Source organism: Rattus rattus, chromosome 4 (genome assembly GCF_011064425.1).
Source record: "Rattus rattus isolate New Zealand chromosome 4, Rrattus_CSIRO_v1, whole genome shotgun sequence".
Lineage (NCBI taxonomy): Eukaryota > Metazoa > Chordata > Mammalia > Rodentia > Muridae > Rattus > Rattus rattus.
In genome coordinates, this window is record NC_046157.1 from 119,412,101 (window position 1) to 119,438,586 (window position 26,486).

General features: G+C 44.0%; 1 protein-coding gene and 1 pseudogene across 1 annotated transcript; both read right to left on the reverse strand.

Moving 5' to 3' along the window:
- Positions 1-9,558: 9,558 nt before the first annotated feature.
- LOC116898158 lies at positions 9,559-9,827 on the reverse strand (annotated as a pseudogene).
- A 354-nt stretch (positions 9,828-10,181) lies between these two features.
- LOC116899343 (heat shock protein HSP 90-beta-like) lies at positions 10,182-12,388 on the reverse strand. The gene is given in 3 exon segments (XM_032901031.1): positions 10,182-10,234; positions 10,237-11,748; positions 11,751-12,388. Coding segments are annotated over 3 exon segments (2,154 nt in total). The 5' UTR covers positions 12,340-12,388.
- Between the last annotated feature and the right edge of the window lie 14,098 nt (positions 12,389-26,486).

Below are 26,486 nucleotides of genomic sequence, written 5' to 3' on the forward strand. Positions count from 1 at the left end.
GTATGTATGTGTGGTAAGAACTGGGGTCCTCTGGGGAGATCAGAGCCTGCAGCAGGCTTCTTTCCCTGTCTCTCACCATGGGCTGTTCTTTGCAGTTAGTTGAAAACAACCTCTGCCTTTAAGGCCCGTGAACCAGTGGGTACTCCTGTGACGTGGCAGCCTAGAGAGGGCAAAGGTCAGGGACACTCACAGCTGGAGACTGCATTGGGAGTGAAAACACCTGTAGCAAATCTCACCGGTATCTGAGGTTGTGTTAGCACGTCCAGTGTGCAGGTAGATACCAGGAGCTGTGTCAACTGTACAGCTATGCAAGTACCAGGGGCTGTGCTTAACACACCCAGTGAGCAGGTCCCAGGGATTGTGTTAGCACACTCAGTGTGCTAAGTAAATGAACAGTGAGGAAACCTAAGAACTGGAGGGTATTGTTGAGAGATGAAATCTTTCAGATTTTCTCAGTCTAGTAGATCATTAGACCATTAGATCATTAGATATTAGAAAAATATGGCGTTGGAGGTCAGAGGCATAGTTCGGTGGTTCAGCATGTATTTAGCCTGCATGAAGTCCTAGTTCACTGATAAGTCCTATATTGAGAGATTTGGGCTTGATTGTTACAAAGCTTTCCAGGCAATTATCTAGTACAGAAAAGTTTCAGAATCAGCCTCTCTTCCCATTGGATGGTGGAAAACCGAGCCTCATAGATTCCAAATGACTTGAACAATGATGGTGGCAAGCCCTGATGAGGACAGGAACAATCTAACTTTCCTTTCAGGAGCACTGTAGCTGAAATAGTCAAGTATGACAGCCTAGGTCTAGGGATGCCAGCCATACTCCAGGGAGAACTGTTTTGGAGGTTGGAAATGATCCAGTCGGGTCTGCCAAGGGCCTTCACTGTGTTGTGTCAAAGCAGATGGCACCACGGGGAAAGCATATGAATCAGGGAAGACAAGTAAAACAAGAAGCCATAGAAGGCAAGGGTCTGGGCTCACTTGTGCTGTAACAAACCCCTCTTGAGAACCGGCTGTGGTCCCGTGAGAGTGGCATCAACCCCTTGCAAGGGCAGTGCCACTGATGACCTAATTACTTCCTAAGTTCTTTACAAAAACTTTGGGGGGGGGAGCAATTTTATACAATAAATTTGATCATATCTTTCTCTCCCTCAACTCCTCCCAGATCCTCTCTCATCTCCATACCCACCCAACTTCATGCTTTCTCTCTCTTAAACAAACAAACCCAAAACAACAAAACAGAGCAGAACATTGACAAAAAGCACACACACACACACCACAAATAAACATGGAGTCTAATTTTCACTGCCAACTACTCTTTAGCACGGGGCCTGCTCTGTGATGTAGATAGTGACGTTCCTTTGGAGAAAGCTGGTTTTTCCCTTTCCTACCAGGTATAAATTACAAAAGTCTTCCTGGGTAAGAATGAAACTTTGTACCCATTTCTTCTCTGTCCTGGAATTTTCTTTGTGCAGATCCTGTGCATGCTTCCAGTCTCCGTGAGTTCCTATGTGTAGCGGCCCTGCTGTGTCTGAAGAGCACTGTTTCTCTGGGATGATCCACCGCTGCGTTTCGCAATCTTTCTGCTCCCACTTGGGCGTAGATCCCTGGATCTTGAGGGGAGGGGTTTGGGGAAGACGTTCCATTTAAGACTGAAGGGTCCAAAGTCTCTCACTGTCTGCACGCTGTTCAGCTGTGAGTTTGTGGTGATAACCCTCTACTTCAAGGAGCTTCTTTGGGGCTAGAGAGACGGCAGAGTGGTTAACAGTACTATCTGCTCTTCCAAAGAACCCGGTTCAAGGCCCAGCGGTTACCTGGCCACTCACAACTGTCTGTAATTCCAGTTCCAAGGGACCTGACAACCTTACACCAACTCACATAAAAATATCATTTTTAAAAAAGCTTCTTTGATGAAGGTTGAGATATACAATGAACTCTGGTTTTAGCAATATGTCATTAGTTGCTTTTTTCCCCCTGTATTCATTTAGTAGAATAACATTAATAGGTTTTCCCCTAGGCCCATGACTTATGGGGACCTTGGTTCTTAAAGATTTCATGCCCTCTCAATATTGCACTGGAGACCAACCCTCCAGCCATGAACCTTTGAGGGGACAAGCCATGCCGGAGCCCTAGTGGCTCCTTTTTCGGGAAGCTGCTTAGCTTTACCTTGAGCGTACTGACCTTTTGACCATACTCCATGGCATTACCTCTGACCTCTCATCTCTGGTTTCTGTTTTTTGTTTTTTGCACGACAGGGTTTCATTGTATTGTCGTGGATGTTCTGAAACTCACTCTGTAGACCAGGCTGGCTTTGAACTCACTTCCTGAGTGCTTTAAAGGCATGCACCACCGCCACCTGGTACAAAATTAGTCTTTGATCACGATTCACAGAATAAGTATAAGGGAAGGGCACTAACTGTAGGACAAGGAATTGGGGCCCATGTATTCACAGTTAGGGCCTCATTTGGGCTGTGTATGCTATGGGGCCTCAACATGAGTTTAAAAACACTGTAGAAAATGGGTAAATCCACATCATAAGCACAGTGCTGGGAAGGAACTTGGCCTTGAAAGCGCATATCTACAGCTTAGTCCTCATAACACCCTGCAGCTGGGATCACATATCTGCCTGCTGCCCTTAAAACCTTAGCTTATCACATACAACAGCCCAAGGCGATGGATCACATTCACTGCAGCTGAGGGAGGAGAGGCTGGGGAGCTTGCAACTCCCAGTAGTGCGGTCAGCATAGAAAAGGCATCCCAAGAACAAGTTAACAGTCTGGCGTCAGCAATCAGTCCCGCACAGAGCGTAGCATTTGTTATTAGCTCTCTTGCTTGTTGTAACTTCTGCATCATAACTTTGGCTACAGCTGGCCAGCAGCAAAATTCTGTCATCTCTGAGGTTATATAGATGAAACTGCCTGGAGGAATGTTGCCAGTCAACCTGTGTGGCTAAAATACCCTGAGAAAGAGTCCACATAGGTTCAGTGTAGACAGAGCTGTAAAAAAATCTGTCTGCAGTGGGTTGAAACAGTATGGCGCTGTGGAACAAACTGCACACTGTGTGCTTCCCCAACTAGTTCTTTCATAAACCTCTGGTGGTGCTCTAGGATCGCAGGGTCCTCCTGGGCCGTCAGAGGCTTTTGTAATAGGTGCTGATGTAGCCAGACAGGAAGCAGGGTTCCCCTTAACCTGCAGTGACAGCATGTTTCTTTGGCAGCACAAGACCTCTCCCCGGGAAGGTCCTGCTGAACCCAGGAGGCTGCTCTTCACAGGCTGGGCGCTTTGTACAGTGCGTGCCTAAGTATTAGGGAAAGAGAGGCTGGCTGTGGACTCGACTCCCAGAGATCTCTCCTAAATTTCCCTCTCGAGTCATTTGTCTGTATTGGACACCGGCCCCTGTTGCCACTCATTCCCAGATAGTCAGGGAATGAACTGTCGTTCCAGGGGGAATCTAGTTCTGGACGTTTCTGAGACTTTAGCCTAACTTCACCTCAGCAGCCCTGGCGATTTTCAAACCCTTCCTGCACATGGCCCCTGGAGTCAGTCTTCTTCCTGTCGCTTCTGTTGCGCCTCTTATTCTGGTTATAGGCAAGGCTTCCCTGAGACTGTGGACCTAAAACCCTCCTACCCCAGGAAACGTTCAGATCATTTCCTTCCTTCCTTTCCTTCTTCAGAGCCATCCCAACAGTCGCAGGGTCGCCCTCTAGCGGCGATCATGTCGTATCGTTTGAGAGCTATGGAATAAGGTTGAAGTTTTCTAACTTTCTGCCCTTTACAAAGCAGCCTCATTAGGAGACTCTTGTGGGGAACATTCTCGGCAGTGATGCTGTGCCCTTAGGCACTGCATTTCCAACACAGGGCAGGTACAAATCTGAATGGAACCTCTGGAATCCTGGGATTCATGCGTGACCACTAAGCAGGCCCATTTCCCCCGAAAAGCACTGCAAAAAGGTGTCCTCTCTGACTGAGAGGACTTCAGCAGGCAACTAGGCAGGGCTGGAGAAGGGACTAGCCTCCAGCATCTGCCATATGGGAAGGAAGCTGCTAGTGAGACTGGGAAGCTGATTATTCTTGGCGCTGCAGTCTTCCAGCAGGTTTTGCCAGAAACACAGCCAGGAGCCTCAGTCATCGATGAGCAATTTCTATAGATTTTCTTTCCTGTGCATGTTTGCTTAAAGACTGAGGCCAGTGGGGCCTGTTTTCTTGGATTCGATTCTAAGATTTTTGACAGCAGAACCACGTTCTCCTGGCTGGTGGCAATGGCCTCTGCATCCTGGCCTTTGCTCACACAATGGAACTTCGTCTTGTTCCTCAGCTTAAGCCTGACCATTAGCTCTGGGACCATCCGAACTTTAGACATTAAATATTAATGGCCTTAATTTTCCAATCAAAAGGTACGGTAAAAATCCATCTATCTGTTGTCTATAAGAAACACATTTTAGCTTTAAGAGGGTATGCGTGCCTCAGAGTGAACAGATAAACCAAAGTACTCCAGTCAAATGGAACCAGGAAGCAAGTAGGCACTGCTATCCTACCATCTGACAAGACAGACTTCAAAGGAAAACTAATCAGAAGTCAGGAAGAAGGGTGGTCAATTCTAATCAAGGGAACAATTAACTAAGGAGATGTTACTATCCTAAATCTATATGCGTCAAACTCAGGGGTATCCAGTTTCATAAAAAGTATGCTAGATGGATTAAAGATATAGATTAACGGGTTGGGGATTTAGCTCAGTGGTAGAGCGCTTGCCTAGTAAGCGCAAGGCCCTGGGTTCGGTCCCCAGCTCCGAAAAAAAGAAAAGAAAAGAAAAGAAAAGATATAGATTAACAAGGACTTAATAGATATGTGCAGACTATTCCACCACAAACCAAAGAATATACATTCTACCTGGAAGTACAGGAAATCTTCTCTAAAATAGACCACATCTTGGGAAAAAAAAACAAATCTTAACAAATTCAGAAATATTGAAATAACCCTGTGTATCCTATCCTACCTGACCGTAATTCAATAAAACTTAAAACTGACAGCATATAAATCTCTAGCAAATATACAACCTCATCAAAAGAAAACAGCTCATTACTAACCATGAGTAGATCAAAGAAGAAATCAAGGGAGAAATTAAAGCTTCCTAGAACTAAATGAAAATGAAAACACAACACAGCAAAACCTGAAACATATTAAAGGCACCCCGTATGAGGGTAATTTGTAGTTCTAAATGCCTGCATTTTTAAAAAAAATCAGAAAGAGCACAAATAAATGGTGCAATGATGTAACCCCAAATTTGAAACAAACAAATAAAAAGCAAATAAGAACCAACCACTCAAACCTAGCAGCTGGCAAGAAATAATAAAAATCAGAGTGGAAATGGATGAAAGAGAAGGAAAAGCAATATAAAACAATGTATCTAAGAGCTGGTTCTTTGAGAAGATAAACAAGATCCATAGACACTTGGCCAACCCAAAAGAAAGAAAGGACACAGATTAACAGAATCAGAAATAAACAAGGAAACATTGCAGGAGGCACCAAAGAAACTCAAACTACTGTAAGTGAATACATTAAAAACCTGTACTCCATCAAATCAAAATCTTAAAAAGAAAAAAAAAGACAAATTTCTAGATTCAGCCAAATCATCCAAGTTAAATCAAAAAGATCAACAGCTGGAATAAATGTATAACAAATGAAGATATAGGAACAGCAAAAACAAACTAACAAACAAACAAAAAACCAAACTGTTACTATAATGTAATAAAAAAAGTCCAGATCCAGATGGATTCACAATTATACCAGATTTTCATAGAAAATTTATACCCAACCCTTCTTAAATTAATAACAATAATAAAAAATAGAAGAACTACTCTCAAAGTACTTTGTAAAAGGAATTTTAACATTCACTTGTTCTTGAATAATGGCACAGAGACCTTTATGTATACGCTTTAGACACTAAGCTGGACATATTCTGAGCTATTCTATCCCAGCCATGCTTGTCTAGCTCACTTCCCAGTCATGTGACCTTCACCTGCCATCTTGGTCTTGCCCTGGCCTCCTTCATTTGATTCCTCTCCTTCTACCTGAGACCCTCTGTTACTCTCAGGGCATGGAAGTCCCACCTAATTTTCTACAACCCAGCTGATCCACTCTTTATTGACCAATGAGAAGATGATGGAGTGTTGACATACATTTTTCTCAACCTATTTCAATAAGAGGTCAACCTTTCCTCTAGCTCACCACCCTCCAGAGGTAGTGGGAAAGAAAACTTATTCAGACATGGGAGAAGTAAACCTGTTTTAGAAATATTTCTTTGGGGGAGAGTCCAAGCTTCATTATCAGGATATCAGTAGTTCGTTCCAGTAGCAGACACCACACAGGAACCAGCAGCTGTAGACCAGTTCACTCAGCAGTTACTACACACAAATCAGCAAGGGTAGTTCAATCCAGAAGAAACAGCAAGGTTTGCCAACCAGTTCGAAGTAAATTATTACATGAATGTGGTTAGCAAAGTCCAGCAAGGTAAGGCAAAGCTGTGGGGGTCATATTTATATTTCTTCTGAATATATTACATTATTTCACATGTTTGCTATAGTAAAATATCCTTTGGTAAGGCTCGAAGTGAGTCTTAACTACTGGGAGACCCCCCCAAGTGAGACAGGAGAATGGAGTTTGATGCAAATGCAAGAGGTTTATTTTTCCAGTGCGTTGGGGTCGACCCTCAATTAGCTCCTCATGGCAAGTGACTAGAAGGTGACCCTGAATGGCTATAACAAGCAGTTTTTATACTTTTTAGGGGTACAAGTTACATCAGCAAGGTTACAGTTTAAACTTATTGGCTAAGCATATTGACCTTCAAATCTATTGGCTAGCAAGCATATTATATGCGTTCAAACTATATCTGGGACCAGAGGGTCAGGTGACTAGCAGTCAATACATTCTGTGGTTTGTCAAGAATGTCCCTGCTCCTCCAGAGAACTGTGGGTGGAGAATGGAACCTGGCCTAGCCTTGACCTGAGGCAGGAAGCTGGTACTTGACCTGAGGTGTTGGGTGTAAAGCTGGCAAAAGCCCCCAAGGTCCTTCATAGGAACTCTATAACCTACCTACTTTCTACCAGGCCAAGCCTCTTAATAGCTCTCATACCTCAGTAAGAACTAGGGTCCTTCATTTTCACTTATGTCTGCTTCAGGAAAACATTCTTTCACATGCTTGCTTTAGCAAAACATCTCTTCATTTATGTACCCCAGCAAAACATCATTAGATATAACTAAACTTTCCAAAGAAACCAGAAGTTTCCACTTCACTAGAGTACAATGTTTTACAAAATACTGAGTCAGGAAATGCTTCGTAATAATGGCAGTACCAAAATCCAGACTGCACCCAGTTCTCCTGGTGTAGAAGTCAACATTCAAATACACTATGATCAAGTTGACTTTATCCCAGATGGTTCAACATAGGCAAATAAATGTAATAAGTCGTCTAAATGGTTATAAAGACAAAAACCACATGGCTATCTCAGTAGATGCAGACAAAAAAAAAATCCTTTGACAAAATTCAACATGCCTCCGTGATAAAAAAATCTTGGAGAGAGTAGAAATAGAGAGTCTTTTTGGTTCATTCCCAAGTTTTGACACCATTTGATAAGTTATTTCTATGCTGGTAAAATGAGCCAATTCAAGCCAGATTTGATTATATTGTTTATTGGGAAGCTGCTATCAGGTGAGTTCACTGGCCCCAAGCACTGAGGCCAGGGGAAGGGAGAGAGGGGGGAGGGGGATGAGAAGGAGAGAAAGCACAGAGGAGGAGGAGGAGGGGGGAGGAGGAGGAGGATTATAAAGGGAAGAGCCCCTGGGGAAAGGGCAGCCCCTGGGCTGGAAAGCTCAGAGTTGGGGTCAGGGTATGCCAGGTAGGGACTGAGGAATTCTGTGAGAACCTGGAGGCCAGGTCTGCTTTAGTATGTAAAATATGCACCTCAGTCCTTTGTCCCAGGGTCTGAAACTAAATAAAGAACACACCTCAACACAATAAAAGCTGTACATGAGAAACTCAGACAATATCATCCTCAGTGGAGAAAAACCTGAAGCAATACCACTGAGAAAAAGTCACAAGACAAAGATGTCAACTATCCCTACTCCTTCTCAATACAGTGCTTGAAGCCCCGCTGGAGAAAGGAAGAATTAAAGGTTGCGAATGGAAAAAGAAGCCAAACTACTGCTCCTTGCTGATAACATGGGGGTAAGGGACCCCAAAAGTTCTACCACTCAGCTTCTAGAAATGATTAACAATTTCAGCAATGTGGCAGGATATGGCATCTACTTGCAAAGTAGTTTTTCTATACATGAACAACATAAATACAGAGAAGGAAATCAGAGACATATTCCCACTCACAACAACCTAAAGAAAATAAATTATATAGAAATAAAACTAACCGTAGGGGTGAAAGCTTCTGCACTGTCAACGTTAAACCCCTAAAGAAAGAGAGAAAGACTCTACGAAATGGAACAACATCCCACACTCATGAACTGGTAGAATTAATATTGTGAAAATAAATTCTACCAAAAGCCATTTACAGATTCAATGTCTCCCCAGTGAAAATCCCCATTGTGCTCCTCAGAGAAATGGAAAAACTATCTCAAAATGCATACAGACTCTGGAGAGCCAAACTTGTCGTGAGCAGAAAGAATGATGCTGGAGACATTACCATTCCAGATCTTAAGGTAGATCACAGAGCCACGGTGATAGAGACAAACAGTCGTGTAGATCAACTAACTCCAACAAAGACACTAACGTAAGTACACATAGCTTCAGCAACCTGGTGTTTGACAAGGGTGTCCAAAATATCCAAAGTGTGGGCTTGGGTTCTGGGCAGAGAATGCCTAAGAAATAATTTTAAAAATTACATATAAGTCTATACACACATAGATAATTAAAATGAGATTTTTCCCATCTGCTCTGACAATGGTTCCCCCCCCACCAAGAACCATAGACAATCTAACAAAAACCCCAATATCAGGCACGAGAAGCCCTCTTTTGAATAGTTGGTCATGGTTATCCAAGAGAGTCCCAGAACCGTGTTATTGATGTTACCCCTGGTTGCTCCCTGCCTCAAGAGGTTAAAGCTAAGTCTTAACCACCACGTGATGAAGACACCACGTACTTCAAAAGACCTGGAGGATTTGAACAGATCTAACCTGAAAGCCTCCTCTCTGAGGACTAGCTTTCATGGTACTAAGGGTTCCATGTAAGCTTATAAGGAGAAGTAATCAATACCTCTGCCCAGCTATATGATGCCTATGAACTAAAACAACCAGCACAGCACAAGGTTCCTAAGGGTGCAACAGTGTCACATATGCCTTGGCAGTGATCGACAGCTTCTCTCTCTCTCTCTCTCTCTCTCTCTCTCTCTCTCTCTCTCTCTCTCTCTCTCTCTCTTCTCTCACGAGGTGTGTTTTATTTGCATCAATCATACAAATAATTTTCTATACTATCCCAGGGTAAACCGGTGAAATTTTGCAGTCTGATTAGTGGGGGTGGAGGCAGGGGGTCCCTTTCAGAGACCCACGGGCCGGTGGCATCGGCGCGGGGTGCCCGGGTTCAGAGTGCAGCTTGTGGCTCGCGTCCATCTTGCAGGTGGCTCTTCCTCCACATCACGAGGGGGTCTTGGAGATGAAGGGGTGGGGTGGGGAAATCTTCCTAGGCTTTTAGGAGATTTCACTCCTCTTTTCCTGTTCAATGGTCTCTTTGGTCGGCAGGGTGTTCTTCTCCTATGTCTCAGTTTTCTTCAGCTTGACCTTATCGAAGCTGGCGATTTCTGCCACGTCCAGCTTATCTGCCATTTCTTACAACTCGTGGATTCTCGTTCCATGACTGACCCTTTGAAACTCTAAACAGGCCCCCAATTAAATGCTTTATTTTATTTTATTTTTTTATTTTTTATTTTTTTGTATAAAACTGCATCTTCTTTATTTTGCATACTTTTAATTTCAAAACAAAAGAAATAAAAAACACACAATACACAACACCCAACCCTGCTGTTCTGTGGGAGGGGATCTTCCTGCCTTAAGGCACAAGGACAGGATAGAAGAGATTCTTGTAGACGTGAGCAGAGCGCCAGGTGGGTCAGGGCCAGTCAGGGCTGTTGGGGGAGCCACAGGAATACTGTACAGAGGGCAGGGGCTTCCCAGGAGCCTTCAATCCACTTCTTCCATGCCAGAGGCATCCTCATCACCCTCCATGGGGGGATCTCATCAGGAACAGCAGCACTGGGCTCTTCTGCAGTGACCTCACCTTCATCAATGCCCAGGCCTAGTTTAATCATGCAGTAAATGTGGTTGGAGTGGGTTTGGGGGTCCTCAAGTGAGAAGCCAGAGGAGAGCAGAGCAGTTTCAAACAGCAGCACCACCAGGTCTTTGACAGCTTTGTCGTTTTTGTCTGCCTCAGCCTTCTGCTGCAGAGTCTCCACAATGGGGCAGTCAGGGTTGATCTCTAGGTGTTTCTTGGCCATCATGTAGCCCATTGTAGAATTGTCTCGCAGTGCCTGAGCCTTCATGATCCGTTCCATGTTGACTGTCCAGCCATAGGTACTTGTCACAATGCAGCAGGGTGAAGACACAAGCCTATTGGGGATAGTCACTTTCTCAACCTTCTTGTCCAAGATCTCCTTCATGAGCTTGCAGAGATTCTCAAACTTTGTCTGGCTCTCCTCCATTTTCTTCTTTTCTTCCTCATCCTCTGGTAGCTCCAGGCCCTCCTTGGTCACAGAGACCAGGCTCTTGCCATTGAATTCCTTGAGCTGCTGCACGCAGTACTCATCAATGGGCTCAGTCATATTCACCACCTCAAAGCCCCGTTTCCGCACATGCTCCATGAAGGCAGAGTTGGCCACCTGCTCTTTGCTCTCACCAGTGATATAGTAGATGGACTTCTGTGTTTCCTTCATGTGAGACACATACTCTGACAGGGAAGTCATCTCATCTTCAGACTGAGAGGTATGGTATCGAAGGAGCTCAGAGAGGCGGCGATGGTTAGTGGAATCCTCATGGAGTCCAAGCTTTAAATTCTTGGAGAATTTCTTATACTTCTCTTTGTCTTCAGCCAACTCAGAGAAGAGCTCAAGGCACTTCTTCACAATGTTCTTGCGGATGACTTTCAGGATCTTACTCTGCTGGAGCATTTCTCGGGAGATGTTCAGGGGCAGGTCCTCAGAAGCAGCCACACCACGGATGCAGTTGAGGTACTCAGGTAACAGCTCATCACAGCTGTCCATGATGAACACATGACGGACATACAATTTGATGTTGTTGTTCTTCTTCTTGTTCTCAAAGAGGTCAAAGGGAGCTCGCCAGGGAATGAAGAGCAATGCCCTGAATTCCAACTGCCCTTCTACAGAGAAGTGCTTGACTGCCAAGTGGTCTTCCCAGTCATTGGTGAGGCTCTTAGAGAATTTACCATATTCCTCTTGAGTGATGTCATCGGGATTTCTGGTCCAGATGGGCTTTGTCTTATTCAGCTCTTCCTGGTCAATGTACTTCTCCTTGATCTTTGTTTTCTTTTTCTTATCTTTGCTGCTCTCATCCTCCTCATCAGATCCCACATCCTCAATCTTAGGCTTCTCCTCATCCTCCTTATCTTCCTCCTCCTTCTCCCTTTTTTCTTCCTCTGCCTCATCATCGCTGATCTCCTTCTCTCGTTCCTTCTCCAGGTAGAGGGTGACGGGATAGCCTATGAACTGCAAGTATTTCTTCACCAATTCCTTGACCTCCTCTCCTTTAAGTACTCTGTCTGGTCTTCTTTGAGGTGAAGGATCCCTTTGGTACCCCAGCCAATGGGCTCACCGTGGTCTGTGCAGACGGTGAAGGATCCATCAGCAGAAGACTCCCAGGCATACTGCTCGTAATCCTTGTGCTTTGTGATCACAACCATTTTCTCTGCCACCAGGTAGGCAGAGAAGAAGCCAACACCAAATTGCCCAATCATGGAGATGTCTGCACCAGCCTGGAGAGCCTCCATGAATGCCTTTGTACCAGACTTAGCAATGGTTCCCAAGTTATTTATGAGGTCAGCCTTGGTCATGCCAATGACTGTGTTCACCAAAGTCAGCGTGCACTCCTGAGGGTTGGGGATGATGTCAACCTTCAGCTCTTTCCCACTGTCCAACTTGGAAGGGTCCGTCTGGCTCTCATACCAAGTCTTGTCCAGGGCATCAGAAGCATTAGAGATCAACTCCCAGAGGAAAATCTCTTTGTTTGAGTAGAAAGTGTTGACGATGAGGGACATCAGCTGGGCAATTTCTGCCTGAAAGGCAAAGGTCTCCACCTCTTCCTCTCCATGGTGCACTTCCTCAGGCATCTTGACGAGAAAGCCGAGTAGTAGTACAGAGCAGGATGGGCCCGGACCACATCGGACTCACACAGCAAGCCTAGGCTGCTCGGGGGTGACTCAAGAGCAAATGCTTTCTTTTATAAGAGTTGCTATGGTCTGGGGCTGGAGAGATGGCTCAGTGGTTAAGAGTACTAACTGCTCTTCCAGAGGTTCTGAGTTCAATTCACAGCAACCACATGGTGGCTCACAACCATCTGTAATGGGATCTGATGCCCTCTTCTGTCATGCAGGCTTACATGCAGACAGGGCACTCAGATACATACATAAATACATAAATAAATAAATCCTTTTTTAAAGATGCCATGGTCGTGCTGTCTTTTCACAGCAATAGAACACTAACTAAAACGGGTATTATTAATACATTAAAACATCTCCTTTCCAGTTGTTATTAGTATAAGCCAATAAAACTGACTTCATATATTCATGACTGGAACTGACAACATGAGAAGCATACATAGGACCATTCTCAACTTAATACAGTCTATGAAACATACCCTGCTACTATACTTAATGGTGAGAGACCCATGGGCTTTCCTCCTGAGATTAAGAATCAGACAGCTGTGTTTTTTCTCACTGTTCCTCTGCAACACTGTATTAAAAATCTTAGCCAATGCAGATAAGTCAAGAAAAAAAGATCAATATCCAAATTAGAAAGAAAATAATAAAAAAATCTCTATTTGTATATGATATGATCATTTACTTAGAAAATCACAATCTACCAAGAAGAATTCCTACATCAAGAACTAAATGCATTTCAAGATATAATAATATATGCATGCTGATTACACGCCTATACAGTAATAATAGACAATTGGAACCTGAAATTTAAAAAGTATTTATAATAGCACCCAAAGAACTAAGACATACAAAGAAGTGAGATCTCACCAGAAACCAAACTAGTTGGCTTCGTGATCATGAACTCTCCTGCCTTCAGAGCAATATAAAAAAAATTATGTTGTTTAGTAAAGAAAGAATATTTACATATAAATCTAATCTAACAGATTAAAAGTAGTACCCAAAAAAAGTCTCTCTCTCTCTCTCTCTCTCTCTCTCTCTCTCTCTCTCTCTCTCTCACACACTAACACACACACACACACACACACACACACACACACACACACACACACAGTCTTGGGGAATAAGTCCTTCCAAAAAGCAAAGCTTGCGGGCAGAAAATGTGACCACTGTCATATTGCATACTAAGCAGTTCAGTTTTATGGAATCCCTTATCTAGAACTCTCCTCAGTGCTTTCAAGCACCTAGGTGATGTCAGCTGACTGCTGGCCTGTTCCCTGTGGCAAGCACCAACATTTTCCCCCTCCCTAGTCCCTGACAAGGCTCCACTTTGCCTAGGCAGACTGAAGCTTTAACATCCCTGTCTCTGCCCTATCATCGGCGGAAGGATGACCAATCCATCTCTGGAACCCTGTTTCCCCTTAAAGCTTATCAATATGCTATGTGCATGGGCTGAAAGAATCAATGTCAAAATATCAGTTCTGCTTAACTTGAATTAATCCAAATTTGAATCAAAATGCCAGCAAGTTTATCTGTATCTATTTATCCGCTTATTCTAAAGATTGCTAAGGAAAGAACAGTAGAAGATCCAACTCAGCATCTCTGATGTGAGAGATCAATTGGTGAGATAAGTGAGTCAGTGATCCATGGTTTAAATTAAAAAGAACCTTAGCAAATGCCTCAGGCATTATTTGATTACAAAGCATGTTTTGTGACATAATGCTAAAACACAAGACCTTCAGAAGAAAACACGGAAAGGGACTGGGGAGATATGTCAGTTGGTAAAGTGGTTGCTGCATCCCAGGTAAAAAGTCAGACATGGTTGCATTTTATAAGAGCAGTGCTGGGGAGACAGACAGAGCTCGACAGCTGAACCCAACCCATAAGCCCCAGACCCAGGGAGACTCTGTCTCAAAAAACAAAGCAGGGAGCTGGAGTGATAGATAGCTCAGCAGTTAGGAGCACTAGCTGCTCTTCCAGAGGACCAGACCTGGAATTCTTCATTCTTAGCATCCACAGGGCAGCAAACAATCTATAATTCCAGTTCCAGGGGACCCAAGGCCCTCTTCTGGCCTCTTGGGCACTACATGAACAAGATACACAGACATACAGACAACATACCTGTACATGGAAGGAAGGAGGGAGGGAGGCAGGCACTAGAGGGGCAGTTTTGTTTTTTTGTAACAGAATGGTTACAGGTAATACTTTTAGGACTGAAGAAACGCAAAGTTATCTTTAGTACACCCTAAATAGATACCGTTGCAGGCCAGATTCACTAATTAAAGAATAAAATTATTAGACAAAATTTTAAGTAGGAATGGGATTCGATATAGTTATTTAAATAAATAATTCCACATAAACAAGATAATGTCTTCGAAAGGAGTGCATTTGTGGATGCCTTTTCTGTGTGCTTAACCTATGAAAATAACAGTGAGCAGATACTAAATACTTCCTGTGAGGTAGGCACTAAGTTAGAAGTCACCCTGTTCTCCTAGGAACATCCCGGAGCCTCTGGGCCAGGTCTTACTCAAATCAAGGCCCTCCTCTGCCCCGTGACTCACGTCTTCAGGAACCACCTGGGCAGTGAGGTCTCAGGAAGATGTCATCCTCAGTGCCAACTCAGAGTGCTGAGTATCTGCAGTAGTCTGTCTGTCGTGAGGGACCTGCTGCAAAGTGATGATGAGATAGATATCTGTGTTCAAAAAGTAGGGATGCACCACCAAAGGCATGGACAGAGCTCTTCTTCTCCAGTTGGGCTCAACCTCAACTTGCCACGGTGATCTTTTGCTATGCAGTGTCATTCTAAGCAAGGGAAGATGGGGATTTTACATTCTTAGCATGAACTGTTGTGTTTATGTTTATGCTGTACGATGTTAGCTTTCAGAGCAAATGTGTTTTTGACTTGCATAATTTGTACATCACGCCTCACACGTGCATATGTATCTTATTTCTAATTAGAACAGCAGAGTTGCAGCACAAACCTGACTGGACTGTTTCCATTTCATTCAATGTGATATGGCCACTCTCACTGGTGAATTAGGGAAATGGAAAGGTAAATGAACTTGAATTTGTTTCCTATAGTTTTTTCCAGTTAGGTACATATAAGGCAGCAAGGTAACAAAAGGAAGAAGGGTGTGCAGAGGTTGCCTGTGATGTTACAATGTTACTGTCTTCTCAGCAAAGCTGTGTGGCTTCCAGGGCTCTCTGAGCCTGTCTTAGTTGTAGACATAATTGCTCTCTGCCTAGGTGTATGCCTGGGCACCACTTGCATGCAGTACTCCCTGAGGCCAGAAGAGGGCAATAGATCCCCAGGAACTCAAATTACAGACAGTGGTGACCTTCCATGGGGCTGCTAGTAATTGAACTCTGGTCTTATGGAAGATCTTCTCCCCAGTTCTGTCCTCATGGGGCTGTGAAACTTTCTGTGAGCACTGTGACGCAGTTGTGTGTCTGGCACACATATTGCACATGTGCCTCAGCTCATACACAGCCTCATCCCACAGAACTTTACATATGGGACAAAAATTCAGAAGATAAATTATGAGGAAGTCACAGAGCACAGAGACTTCTATATGGGTCACCTGTCTGTGGGACCAGTAGCTACACTGAGCAATAAAAGAAAACTGTCAAAGGTTGACGAGATGGCTCAGTGGTTAAGAACACCAGCTTGCTTCCAGAGGATCCAGCACCCATGTGGAAACATAACTGCCTATAACTCAGGCTCTAGGCGAGCCAATGCTCTCTTTTGGCCTCTGAGGGTACTGAATGCAGATGGTGCATACACATTCAAGCAAAACACATTAACAGGGAGTAAAAATAAAACAAACATTTTTAGGGGAAAAAAAAGAAACGAAAACTGGCAAATCAGAAGTTTACTGTCTGCATCAGAAATGAACAAAATTAATGATGACCCTGTGTTCACAATACTAATATTTAAAGTAAGATTAATGTTGAATGGATGTCCAGGTGGCCAGTAGCTGATTAATTATTGAGTGATGGGTTTTGTTGTATAAAAATTGCTCAAAGTAATTTCTAGAAGTATACCAACTGAACATCTGTGGGGTGTGTGTGTGTGTGTGTGTGTGTGTGTGTGTGTGTGTGTGTGTGTGCTCTTTCCTATGTTCTTCCTACATCAGGTTGCTAAAGGGTCAGGGCTTGAAATAGTGGGAAGACATATCCTGTCCTGAAGACAAAGTGGATTATATCATCCATGTTCCTCTCATCTGAAATTTAAAATCTTACTTCGATGGATTTGTAGCAAGGGTTTTTTTTTTTGGTGTGCTGTTTTTATTTATTTGTTTGTTTGCTTAGAGTGTGAATTTCTGCAAGGCAGTGGTGGTGTATACCTTTAATCCCAGCACTTGGAGGTAGAGGCAGGTGGATCTCTGTGAGCTCCAGGTAGCCTGGTCTACAGAGTGAGTTCCAGGACAGCCAGGGCTACACAGAGAAACCCTGTCTCAAAACAAACAAACAAACAAACACAACACAACACAACAAAATGAAAGTAATGTGAATTTCCTATAAAGAAAATGCAAACACATTGGTCTCTAGGAGACTAAAAGCCAATCTTCAGATATTTAGAAAGTCTGTGCTCAGGAGACAAGAGGCAGGCATATCTGTGAGTTCTATCTCAAATTAGAAGAAGAAGAAGAAGCAGAAGCAGAAGCAGAAGCAGAAGCAGAAGCAGAAGCAGAAGCAGAAGAAGAAGAAGAAGAAGAAGAAGAAGAAGAAGAAGAAGAAGAAGAAGAAGAAGAAGAAGAAGAAGAAGCAGCAGCAGCAGAAGAAGCAGAAGAAGAAGAAGAAGCAGAAGCAGAAGAAGAAGAAAGAAGAAGAAGAAGAAGAAGAAGAAGAAGAAGAAGAAGAAGAAGAAGAAGAAGAAGAAGAAGAAGAAGCAGAAGCAGAAGAAGAAGAAGAAGAAGAAGAAGAAGAAGAAGAAGAAGAAGAAGAAGAAGAAGAAGAAGAAGAAGAAGAAGAAGAAGAAGAAGAAGAAGAAGAAGAAGAAGAAGAAGAAGAACCACCACCACCACCACCACCACCACCAAGCTATGTCCAAGGATATGGTTTCTTTTCAAAAACTGGACGGATAGACGGTAAGGTTCCATTGCTGAAGACGACATCTGCAAAACTCATTGAACATGGAGAAGTCAAGATGGTGCCTACCTAGAGCACCTCTGGGTTAGTGTTCATGGTACAGTCAGGTACTCTGTAGAGAAAGGTAAACACCAACCCAGCTACAAACCCTTCGATTCTACCGTAGTCGTGACCTGCCTGCAAGATACATTAGTGCAGTAGTGTTTCAAAGCTCATGGGAGTGGCCAACCGGTAACTGATTGGACTTAAGGCCCACTCCATGAGATAGACCCATACCTGTCACTGCCTGGGTGGCCAGGATCCTGAGACTCTGCCAGGGACCTAGGGGAAATCCAAATACTCCCGTCCTACTCAAGGTGTGGAGTAATAAAGTAACTCCTAACGATGCTCTGCTATACTCAGAGATCAGTACCTTGCCCAGCCATCATCAGAGAAGGGTCCTCTCACAGTAGATGGGGACAAATACATTCAGATTATAGGCAGAATGATTGACCTTGGAGCACTGGGCCCTAAATGGGATCAAGTCCCTCCCCTCAGGGATCAGCAAACTGCAGATGAGGAGGCAGAAAGAGCGTAAAAGCCAGAAGTGATGGAAGATACCCCCAGAAATTCAGCCCTTCTAGGTGTGAAGACAGAGCGGGCACACATATGAACCCACAGAGCAATGCACAGGGTCTGTCCAGGCCTGGGGTCCTACAGCTGACAAGAGGAGTGGACACATTCTCCAATCCCTAACCCAGAAACAACCTCTAATTGATAGCCACTGGCAAATGAAGAATTAGTTTTCTCCAAGGGAGTCTCACTGGACACCTACTCTTAAGAGTAGGCGACGTGCTAGCAGTAGACAGCCAACACAGAAGGAACTGAAGGGCACCTTTGGAGGTCCTTGTCTCACAATGCTAAGCCAGGGCAGGTTTTCTGTTTGCTTGTTTGTGTTCACTTTTTGTTTTGTTTTGCTTTTTTAACCTTTGCATAAAAATTATTATATTATGGTTTCTGGTTCTGTGTTTTTGTGGGACTCCTGTGGGTGTAAACATGTGTCTCTGAGTCTCTATGTGGTCCTTGTGCTTTTCCTTTGGGTCCCTGTAAGTGGTTTTGTCCTATTCCAATTTGTTTTTGCTTTATCTTACTGTATTTAATTTTTATAAAATTTATTTTTATAACATTTCTTAGATGCCTGTTTGTTTTCTAACGAGAGATGGAAAGAATATGGAGCCCAGTAAGAGTGAATATGAAAAGGAACAGGGAGGAGGAGGAGGAGGAAGAAAAGGAAGAGGAGGAGGAGGAGGGGAAACTAATTAGAATTTATTTTATAAAGTATTTTTTCATAAATAAGAAGAGAAAAGGAGAAAAAGCAGTTTCTGATAAAACATCATCCAATGGCAAAGGGAAAACTTAAACTGCTGACTTCTAGAACATTAACAAAAGCATACGGGTGAAGAAGAGATGAGAGCCCTCACCCTCTGTCACCCGACAGTCCCTCCAGTCAGCTTCAGAAACAGCTTTCAATAGAGAGGAATGGATCTTCCAGAGTGAAGCCAAGCTCACTGACATTTTGAGCTCCCTCTCCATACCTAGGTGAAGTGAGAGCTTTTTCTTTTATGCTAGGACAAGATATTTAGTCCAGAAGCACTGAGCACCTCTCTCCCTTTTATTACAATGGGTTAAAGTTTTGACATGACTGTTACACAATGTGCTTTGTTAGCTTCTGGCTACATTGTGTCTTTGTAAAGCAGGGCTAACTAGCATACCCACAATCCTATACATTTAATTTCCCCTCTGTGCCATGCAAAGGTTTTTTTCAGGGGCATCTTTATGAATCTATGTACCAGGAAGGTGGGTTTAAAGGTATATGTCCACGGAAGCCTTACCAAGGACTCAGATCTAATAAAGATGAGTAAGGTATTTTCATCCTCAGGGAAATGCTACATCCAACTTGGATCAGGGAAGGCACCTTTATCTACCCAAGTCTGCCTGAGTTAAAGCAGATATAGCTGCAACTGCTGTTGGCATTGCAGTCTCCCCGTGGCATTAGCCTTTCTCATCATAGGCTAGGAAACAGAGGGAAGGAATCTGATTTGGCTTCTCTTTGTGTGAACCTCTTTAGGTAACATGAGTATAACTCTGCCCTATAGAATTAGATTTTATTTTCTTGGGCTTTGAGGATATTTTTCAGAGATGACTAGTATGTTGTTTAAAGGACAAACACACAGCTTTTAGAAGGATATTAATGAAAACATTTACAGCAGTACGGAAAGTACACTAGACAAGGACAGTCCTATGCTATGATCTTAGAGCATGAATAAGGAGACAACGCATGCAGATCAGCGAGGATGAGGACCTCAGGGGCACTCTGGGAGCAGACAGCTTTGTGGGTGCTCAGAGCAGTGGAGACTGCTCTTAGAGAAATGTGAGCTAAGCAGAGAGAAGAGGGAGAATGGGAGCTCACTTGGGCATTTGTGGAAGCACATAGGTGAGACCAGGCAAGGCATAAAACAGAAGAATGGCAATCAAAACGGAGCAGAACGGCCAGCGACTGAGCCATCTACAGAGCCCTGCTAGGCAGCTGCACTGGGGTCTAATACCATGGCCTCAGACCCTTTTGCCAGGGCAGGTGAGGCACAGTCCAGATGAACAGGATCACACATGAGAGGAAGCAGTTTTCTGGAGGGAGTGTTTGCTCTGGGCATTCCTCTTCTAACCTCTGTTGGGGTGATATTTTTATACACTGTGTGAAGGAGTGACTCTGTCCTTCCTCACCTGCCTAAGGCATTCTCTGATTGGCTTTAATAAAGAGTCAACAGCCTAGATCAGGACAGGAGAGAAAGGTGGAACGTCCGGGCAGAGAAGAGAACTCTGGGAAAGAATCAGGCAGGTGGGATTCAACAGCAAGACACAGAAGAGGTCAGACCTATGGGGATGGAATTAGAGGGAACAGGTCACATCAAAGATGGGTTGGTATAAACGGGTTATTAAGTTCTATGAGCTTAAACTGTAAGAGCTAAGCATTCATAAATAAATGTAAGTCTCTCTGTGTCATTATCTAGAAGCTGGGCAGCCAAGACAGTCCAATGGTAAATGTCCTCTGCTTTCTTTTCTACCTGTGAGACATTGCAGGAATTGATGGCTTTCGCTTTATTTTTGTGTCTTCATAAGCTGTGGGCAAGGCGGTTGACATGATCCGTTTATTGAACTGTGAACTCGGAAGACACAAGGAACGTGCACGCCCCTCCCTTCTCTGGGAACGCTGTGGGCCCACGCGACTTCGTACTTGGATATAGAAGAAGAGGGAAGTTCTTCAGATCAAAACGTCCTCAAAGGCTATAGATGTCTACTTTAGAGGATTCTGTGTGGAATCTTTCAGTGTGTGGGGAGGTAGATGGAGACTTACCTTAACCTCTTCATAAAGTCTGAGCTTCTGGGACTGACTGGCTTGATATTGATGCTTTCCAATGTGTGTTACAAAGATTGGCTGGAAGCTTTCTGAATGGAATGCATTTGAGGCTGAATTATGCCTGCCCACTACTTTGCTGCAGGATGTCTCAGTGCCTTCGGCACACGCAGGGCGTTATAAATCTCCAAGAAGGAACAGTAGATGTTGTTATCCACAAACCTCTTCAATCTAAACCCTCTTTTCGTGCCTCATAAATTATTCTGGTGTCCTTTGAAAGTATCTGCTTACAACTCACAGTGGCCTAGGAGCCCTGATGACCCAAGAGATAGACCTGAATCTGGATCTACAAACCCAGGACCAGAACAAACCGCTCTTCTAACTTCAGGGATGAGGGGCTGTCACAAAACACTCTTTGTACCAGTTCTATGTCTGTCCTTGTGGGCCCTCTCCACCTCGCACTTCTGATACCTCAGATATCCATTCATCACTTTCTGCATGCAAAATAAGCACAGACATGGGTACAACATTTTCTCAGTGCAGGGTACTTGAATAGGCCATAACCACCAGCCTGGCCTCTGTGTTTCCATGAGGAATAACTAACAAGCCCTTCACAATTTGTTCGCAGGGCACAGTAATTGCACACAGCAGAAAACCAGCCATTTCAGGCAGACTTGGGCCTCAGATGAATAGTCTGGCTGCAGCATTGTGAGACTCTAAAGGCAGAAATTGGACCTTTTATCCTGTGGATAAAAATGATGAATCAAGGATACTCTCCAGTTTCTTTTGACAAGTCTAGCATCAAAGTAGCTGCCTGCCAAAGCTGAAGCCTCATGGGAGGGCTGAAGTGGTGAGATAAAGGAGTGTCTTTTCAAGGGTCTGGACCTAAGCTTTCCAAAGAATGAAGGGTCCAGGAAGTGGGAAGAGTTGCTGAGAGGAATATCTTCCAGAAGAAACAGCAGGGCTGTTGAGAGAGGGCACCTGGTGCTAAGGCCAGCACACCAGGCAAGTTCAGAATCCCTTCTCAAGCCATGTGTCTAGCTTACAAAACTCACAGTCCATACATTTAACATTATTGACTGAACCCCTCATTGGATGCACCCCCTGTTGAGGAAACTGAGACTCAGAACAACAATGGAACTTACCCAAGGATATTATGCTGTGGGAATAGTGCGCTGTGGTGGTTTGAATAAGAATGGCCCCTGTAGACTCATATAGCTGAATGCTTAGTCAGATGGGAGTGGCACTACTTGAGAAGGATCAGGGGGTGTGGCCTTGTTGGAGTGGGTGTAGCCTTGGAAAAAGTGTGTCATTGGGCTTTCAAAAAGCCCATGCCACCAGACCTCCCCCCCTCCTTCTTTCTTCTCTTTCTCTCTCTCCCCTCTTCTGTCTGTCCTTTCCCCCTTTCCTCTCATCTGTGGATCAGCATGCAGTTCTCAGGTGTTGCCCCAGTGCCTGGATACTGCCATGTTCCTTGCCATGGTGATAATAGACCAAACCTCCGAAACTGTAATGCTTTCTTTCATAAGAGTTGCCCTGGTCATGGTGTCTCCTCACAGCAACAGAACAGTGACAAAACATGTGGTAATAAGGTTTGTCTGTGGAATGCCATTTGTTTGGACCCATGTGGCAATCTGTATTTGGAAGCTGGAAGCAGAAAGCAGGGGGCACATTCAAAGTAGGTGACTCAGGGAGACTATTTCAGAGGCTTTGAACAAAGGCATACAGAGACTTGTCCCTAGCCTGATGGTGGTGAAGGAGCTAGGCTAGTAGAAAGTACATCCTGGGAGAGAGAGCTATGGAGTAAAGGGTCTGCCATCTGCAGGGGGAAGGGAGGAACCCCACCCATACTATCCTGTAGTCTGTCTCCCCAGAAGTCAGGGTGCATGAGTCTTGTTCTCTATAACTCACCACCCCCAACCCTGGACATTCTGTGAACTCTTGCAAATTAGAGTTGGATCTCTCCTGCCTGTCTACCCACCGGGCAGGGACAAAGCAAAGATTATGTAGGGAGTATGCTATCATATTTTCTATTGCTCTGACATATACCCAAGACAATCATCTTATACAGACAAAAAGGTTAGCTGGCACATTCTTTAAGAGGTTTCAGTCCATGCCTTGTATCCAGGCAGCAAACCACACTGCAAATGAGTATTAGAGAAAGTTGCTCCCTTCATAGCTGTTCGGGCAGGAAAGGGCCTTAAATTCCTCTTAGATGGGACCTCCAGTCACCTGAAACCTGTCACTATGCCCCACCTCCTAAAGTTTCCACTACTTCTCAATAAATTATACACTGAAGTTGTTGAGACATGTCTCCGAGGCCATTTCTAAAACACAGCAGGGAGAGCCAGGTACAGGCTGCATTGCTCTCTGGGGACCTGGACACTTTTTCATTGCCAGTAGTCTGATGTCACCTGAAGGTCAACTGGCAGAGGTCTTCACCACTTAACAAAATCAGCTGCTGAACAGGAGTCTCTTGCACACTGTCTCAGATGTTTTTCTATTGCTGTGATAAGATACCACGACTGACACAACTTGCAAAAGAAAGCCTTTAATCTGGGTCTTACAGTTTCAGAGGGTTAAAGTTCATGATAGCAGAGCAAAGGAACAGCTAAGAGCTTACATCTTGATCTAAAAGTAGTAGGCAGAAAGAGACACTTTGAAACTTCAAAGCCCACCTCTAGTGACACACCTCCTAATCCTTCCCAAACAGTTCTTCCAACTGGGGGACAAATATTCAAATGTACAAGTCTATGGTGGTCATTCTCACTCAAATCACCACACAGCCATACCTTTCCTCCCAAACCCTCTGGCTGGAAGAGCAGTTCATTCAAGTTATCTTCTCTGCAAACTGGGATCCAATGACTTTGTGTCTGGTTGAGCTAGGACACAACTCCTTTCCTCGGGTCTGGTAACCATTCATCTCCTAGTCCTGTAGATTTCTAGTATCTTCTCCTTCCTTCCCTCAGAGAGAAAAAGAATATGGTCTGGGTTTAGGCTGGTGACTTGAGTGTTACAATCTCTTCCATTCTCCAAACTTTAGCATGTAAAATTCTATTTTACACACATACACACACCACATTATATGTTGTTCACATATTCATCTAACCCTAGCCCCTTGTCCATTTTGGCTTGTAGGCACAGTGTACAAGATATGCCCTTGGAGGCTGACTTTGATGCCTGTTAGTTGAAGCACTTCCCCTGGAATCTCTCAAGCAGACTGGAACTGAGTAAGGAGTTCATGAATCTGGAAATACTATGGTCATGAAACTCTGAATGGGAGAGGCTTGAGAACCTTCTAGAAACCAGGCTGAGAAAGTTCGTAGGAGAGGATTTAATAGTGTGGATCCAAAATAACTGAAGAGTGGTATCCCCCCACCATAGAAATACAAAAGGTACCCTCATTACAGAGTATGACTTTTGACTTCCAGATGAGTCATGTCAGTATCCCAGACTAGCAGTAAAAGAATGCTTTGTTTTTCTGAGGTCCCTTTGTCATTTTAGTCGAGGTAGATAGATGGTCGCTCTCCTTTGATGTGTTTCCTCACAATGTGTTTCAGGGGCTCAGTCAGGTCTTAGTATTCCTCAAAGGGGCCTTCCCGTCATATCCATAGCAACTGTATCTGCCCTTAGTGGCCTCCTAAGGCAATCTTATTGACAGCTCCTGCAAGGTCTGTAAGCTGATTCTTAGAAGGTCACTGCCCTCCCAGCTCCTTTCTCCCCTCAGCCACTGTTGGCAGTTCTCACATCCTGCCAGGGTATCACCAATCTCTTACTCCTGTCTACCAGATGTGGGGCGCATGACAGGCTTGAGCTACTCTAGTTACCCCCCTGTAGTTGTCCAAACACAGTCTTAATGAGCTTTGCATGAGCCAGCCAAGGGAATGACCAGTCTGATCTCAGTTCTTTGGATAGAAATGCTGTGTCTCTATCACATGTCCCTCCTGCAGGGAAGAATTCATGTCACAAACTGGGGGAGCTGCCATCTAGCACTGCCCCACTGAAGCTTGCTCAGTGACAAGACTGTCTTGGAAAAAGGAACTTGTTTTGTCTCTCACACTGTGGGTTGCCAGTTGATAGACTTGGGATACAATTGGATTCTGAAAATTCTTAGCTAATCAACACCAGTAATCCATTAACAGATTCCTGGTCTGGGCGTTACTGAATGCCAGTGAGTAGTAGAAGGTGAGGCCTTGTTGGCAGAAGAAAGTGCTTGGCAACCCGAGCCCCAGGCACACCTCAGGTTTAAACCATAATGATGGCTGATTTAGCAGAGAGACAGATCTCTCCGGTCATTGGTGCTCTTGGCTCTCAGGATTTCAGACTTGTCTTTGATCTACTCAGTTACTTCTCTTGCTCCCAGTCCCTCAAAGAATTCCATCAGGGTTTCCTGGTCTTTAGTTTATAGATCATAGTTCCTGGTACTTCTAGGTCTCAGTGACTACATAGGCCAATTCCACAGAATAAGTCTTTTGTCTGGATATCTATCTATCTATCTATCTATCTATCTATCTATCTATCTATCTATCTATCTATCTATCATCTATCTACCTATCTTTCAAGCATCCATCTAATCTATCATCTATTTATCATCTATCCTATCCTATTTATCTATCTACCTATCATCTATCTATCTACCTATCTACCTACTTATCTATCTTTCAAGCATCCATCTAATTCATCATCTACTTATCAATCAATCAATCAATCAACCAACCAAGCAATCAATCAATCACCTACAGATTCTCTTTCTCTAGACATGCCTGATTAATATTGTATTTCTCCAGGCTTCACTGCTTGTTATGTGCTCTATCTGAGGTTACTTGTATACCTCGGTGTGGGTCTATTAGTTTTCTTATTGTTGTGTTCTTATTGTTGTGACAAAATATAAGACAAGAAGCAACTCAAGGGAGAAAGAATTTTTTGACTCACAGTTGAAGAAGATATAGTTTATCACTGATAGAGGGACGCCATGGTGAAGACCATGGTAGCAGAAATGTGTGGCTAGTTTTGTGTGCCAGCAGCCTAGAACACAGGAGAAGGAGGAGAGAGAGGAGACAGAGTGAGAGAGAGGCACAGAGAAGAAGACACACACATGTACACATACAGGTGGGGAGGGGAGCAGGCAGGCATACAAAGAAATATCAGTCTAGAGTCAGGAAGGCTCTTAATCCTAAATCCTGTCCTCTGGAACTCCACTTACTGCAGCTCAGCCCACTTTTTGAAAGATCCATAACCTCTAAAAACCACGCCATCAGGAGGCAGTGAGGACTTTCCTCTCTCAGACATAATAGCATGTCTCTACTTCAAAGGAACCTACAGGTATGTTTGAATTTCTGTCAAAAAGAAAAGAATTTTCAGAAGGACTGCACAGTACAATTCCTTATTACATGGACACTATCTTAGAGATGCTGATTTGACTCATCTGAGATCTGCATCAGCACCAGGGACCATGCACTCCCATGGTTTCTGATGCAAAGGCTGAAAGGGAGCTTGGTGCTTCAGGCAGGGATGCATTGAAACCTCAGCTGTAGAATGTTGGTAAAGTCACTGAACTTCTCTAAACCTCAGGTTCCTCATCATCTGAACACAGTCAAAAGAATGGCCCATGGTGATC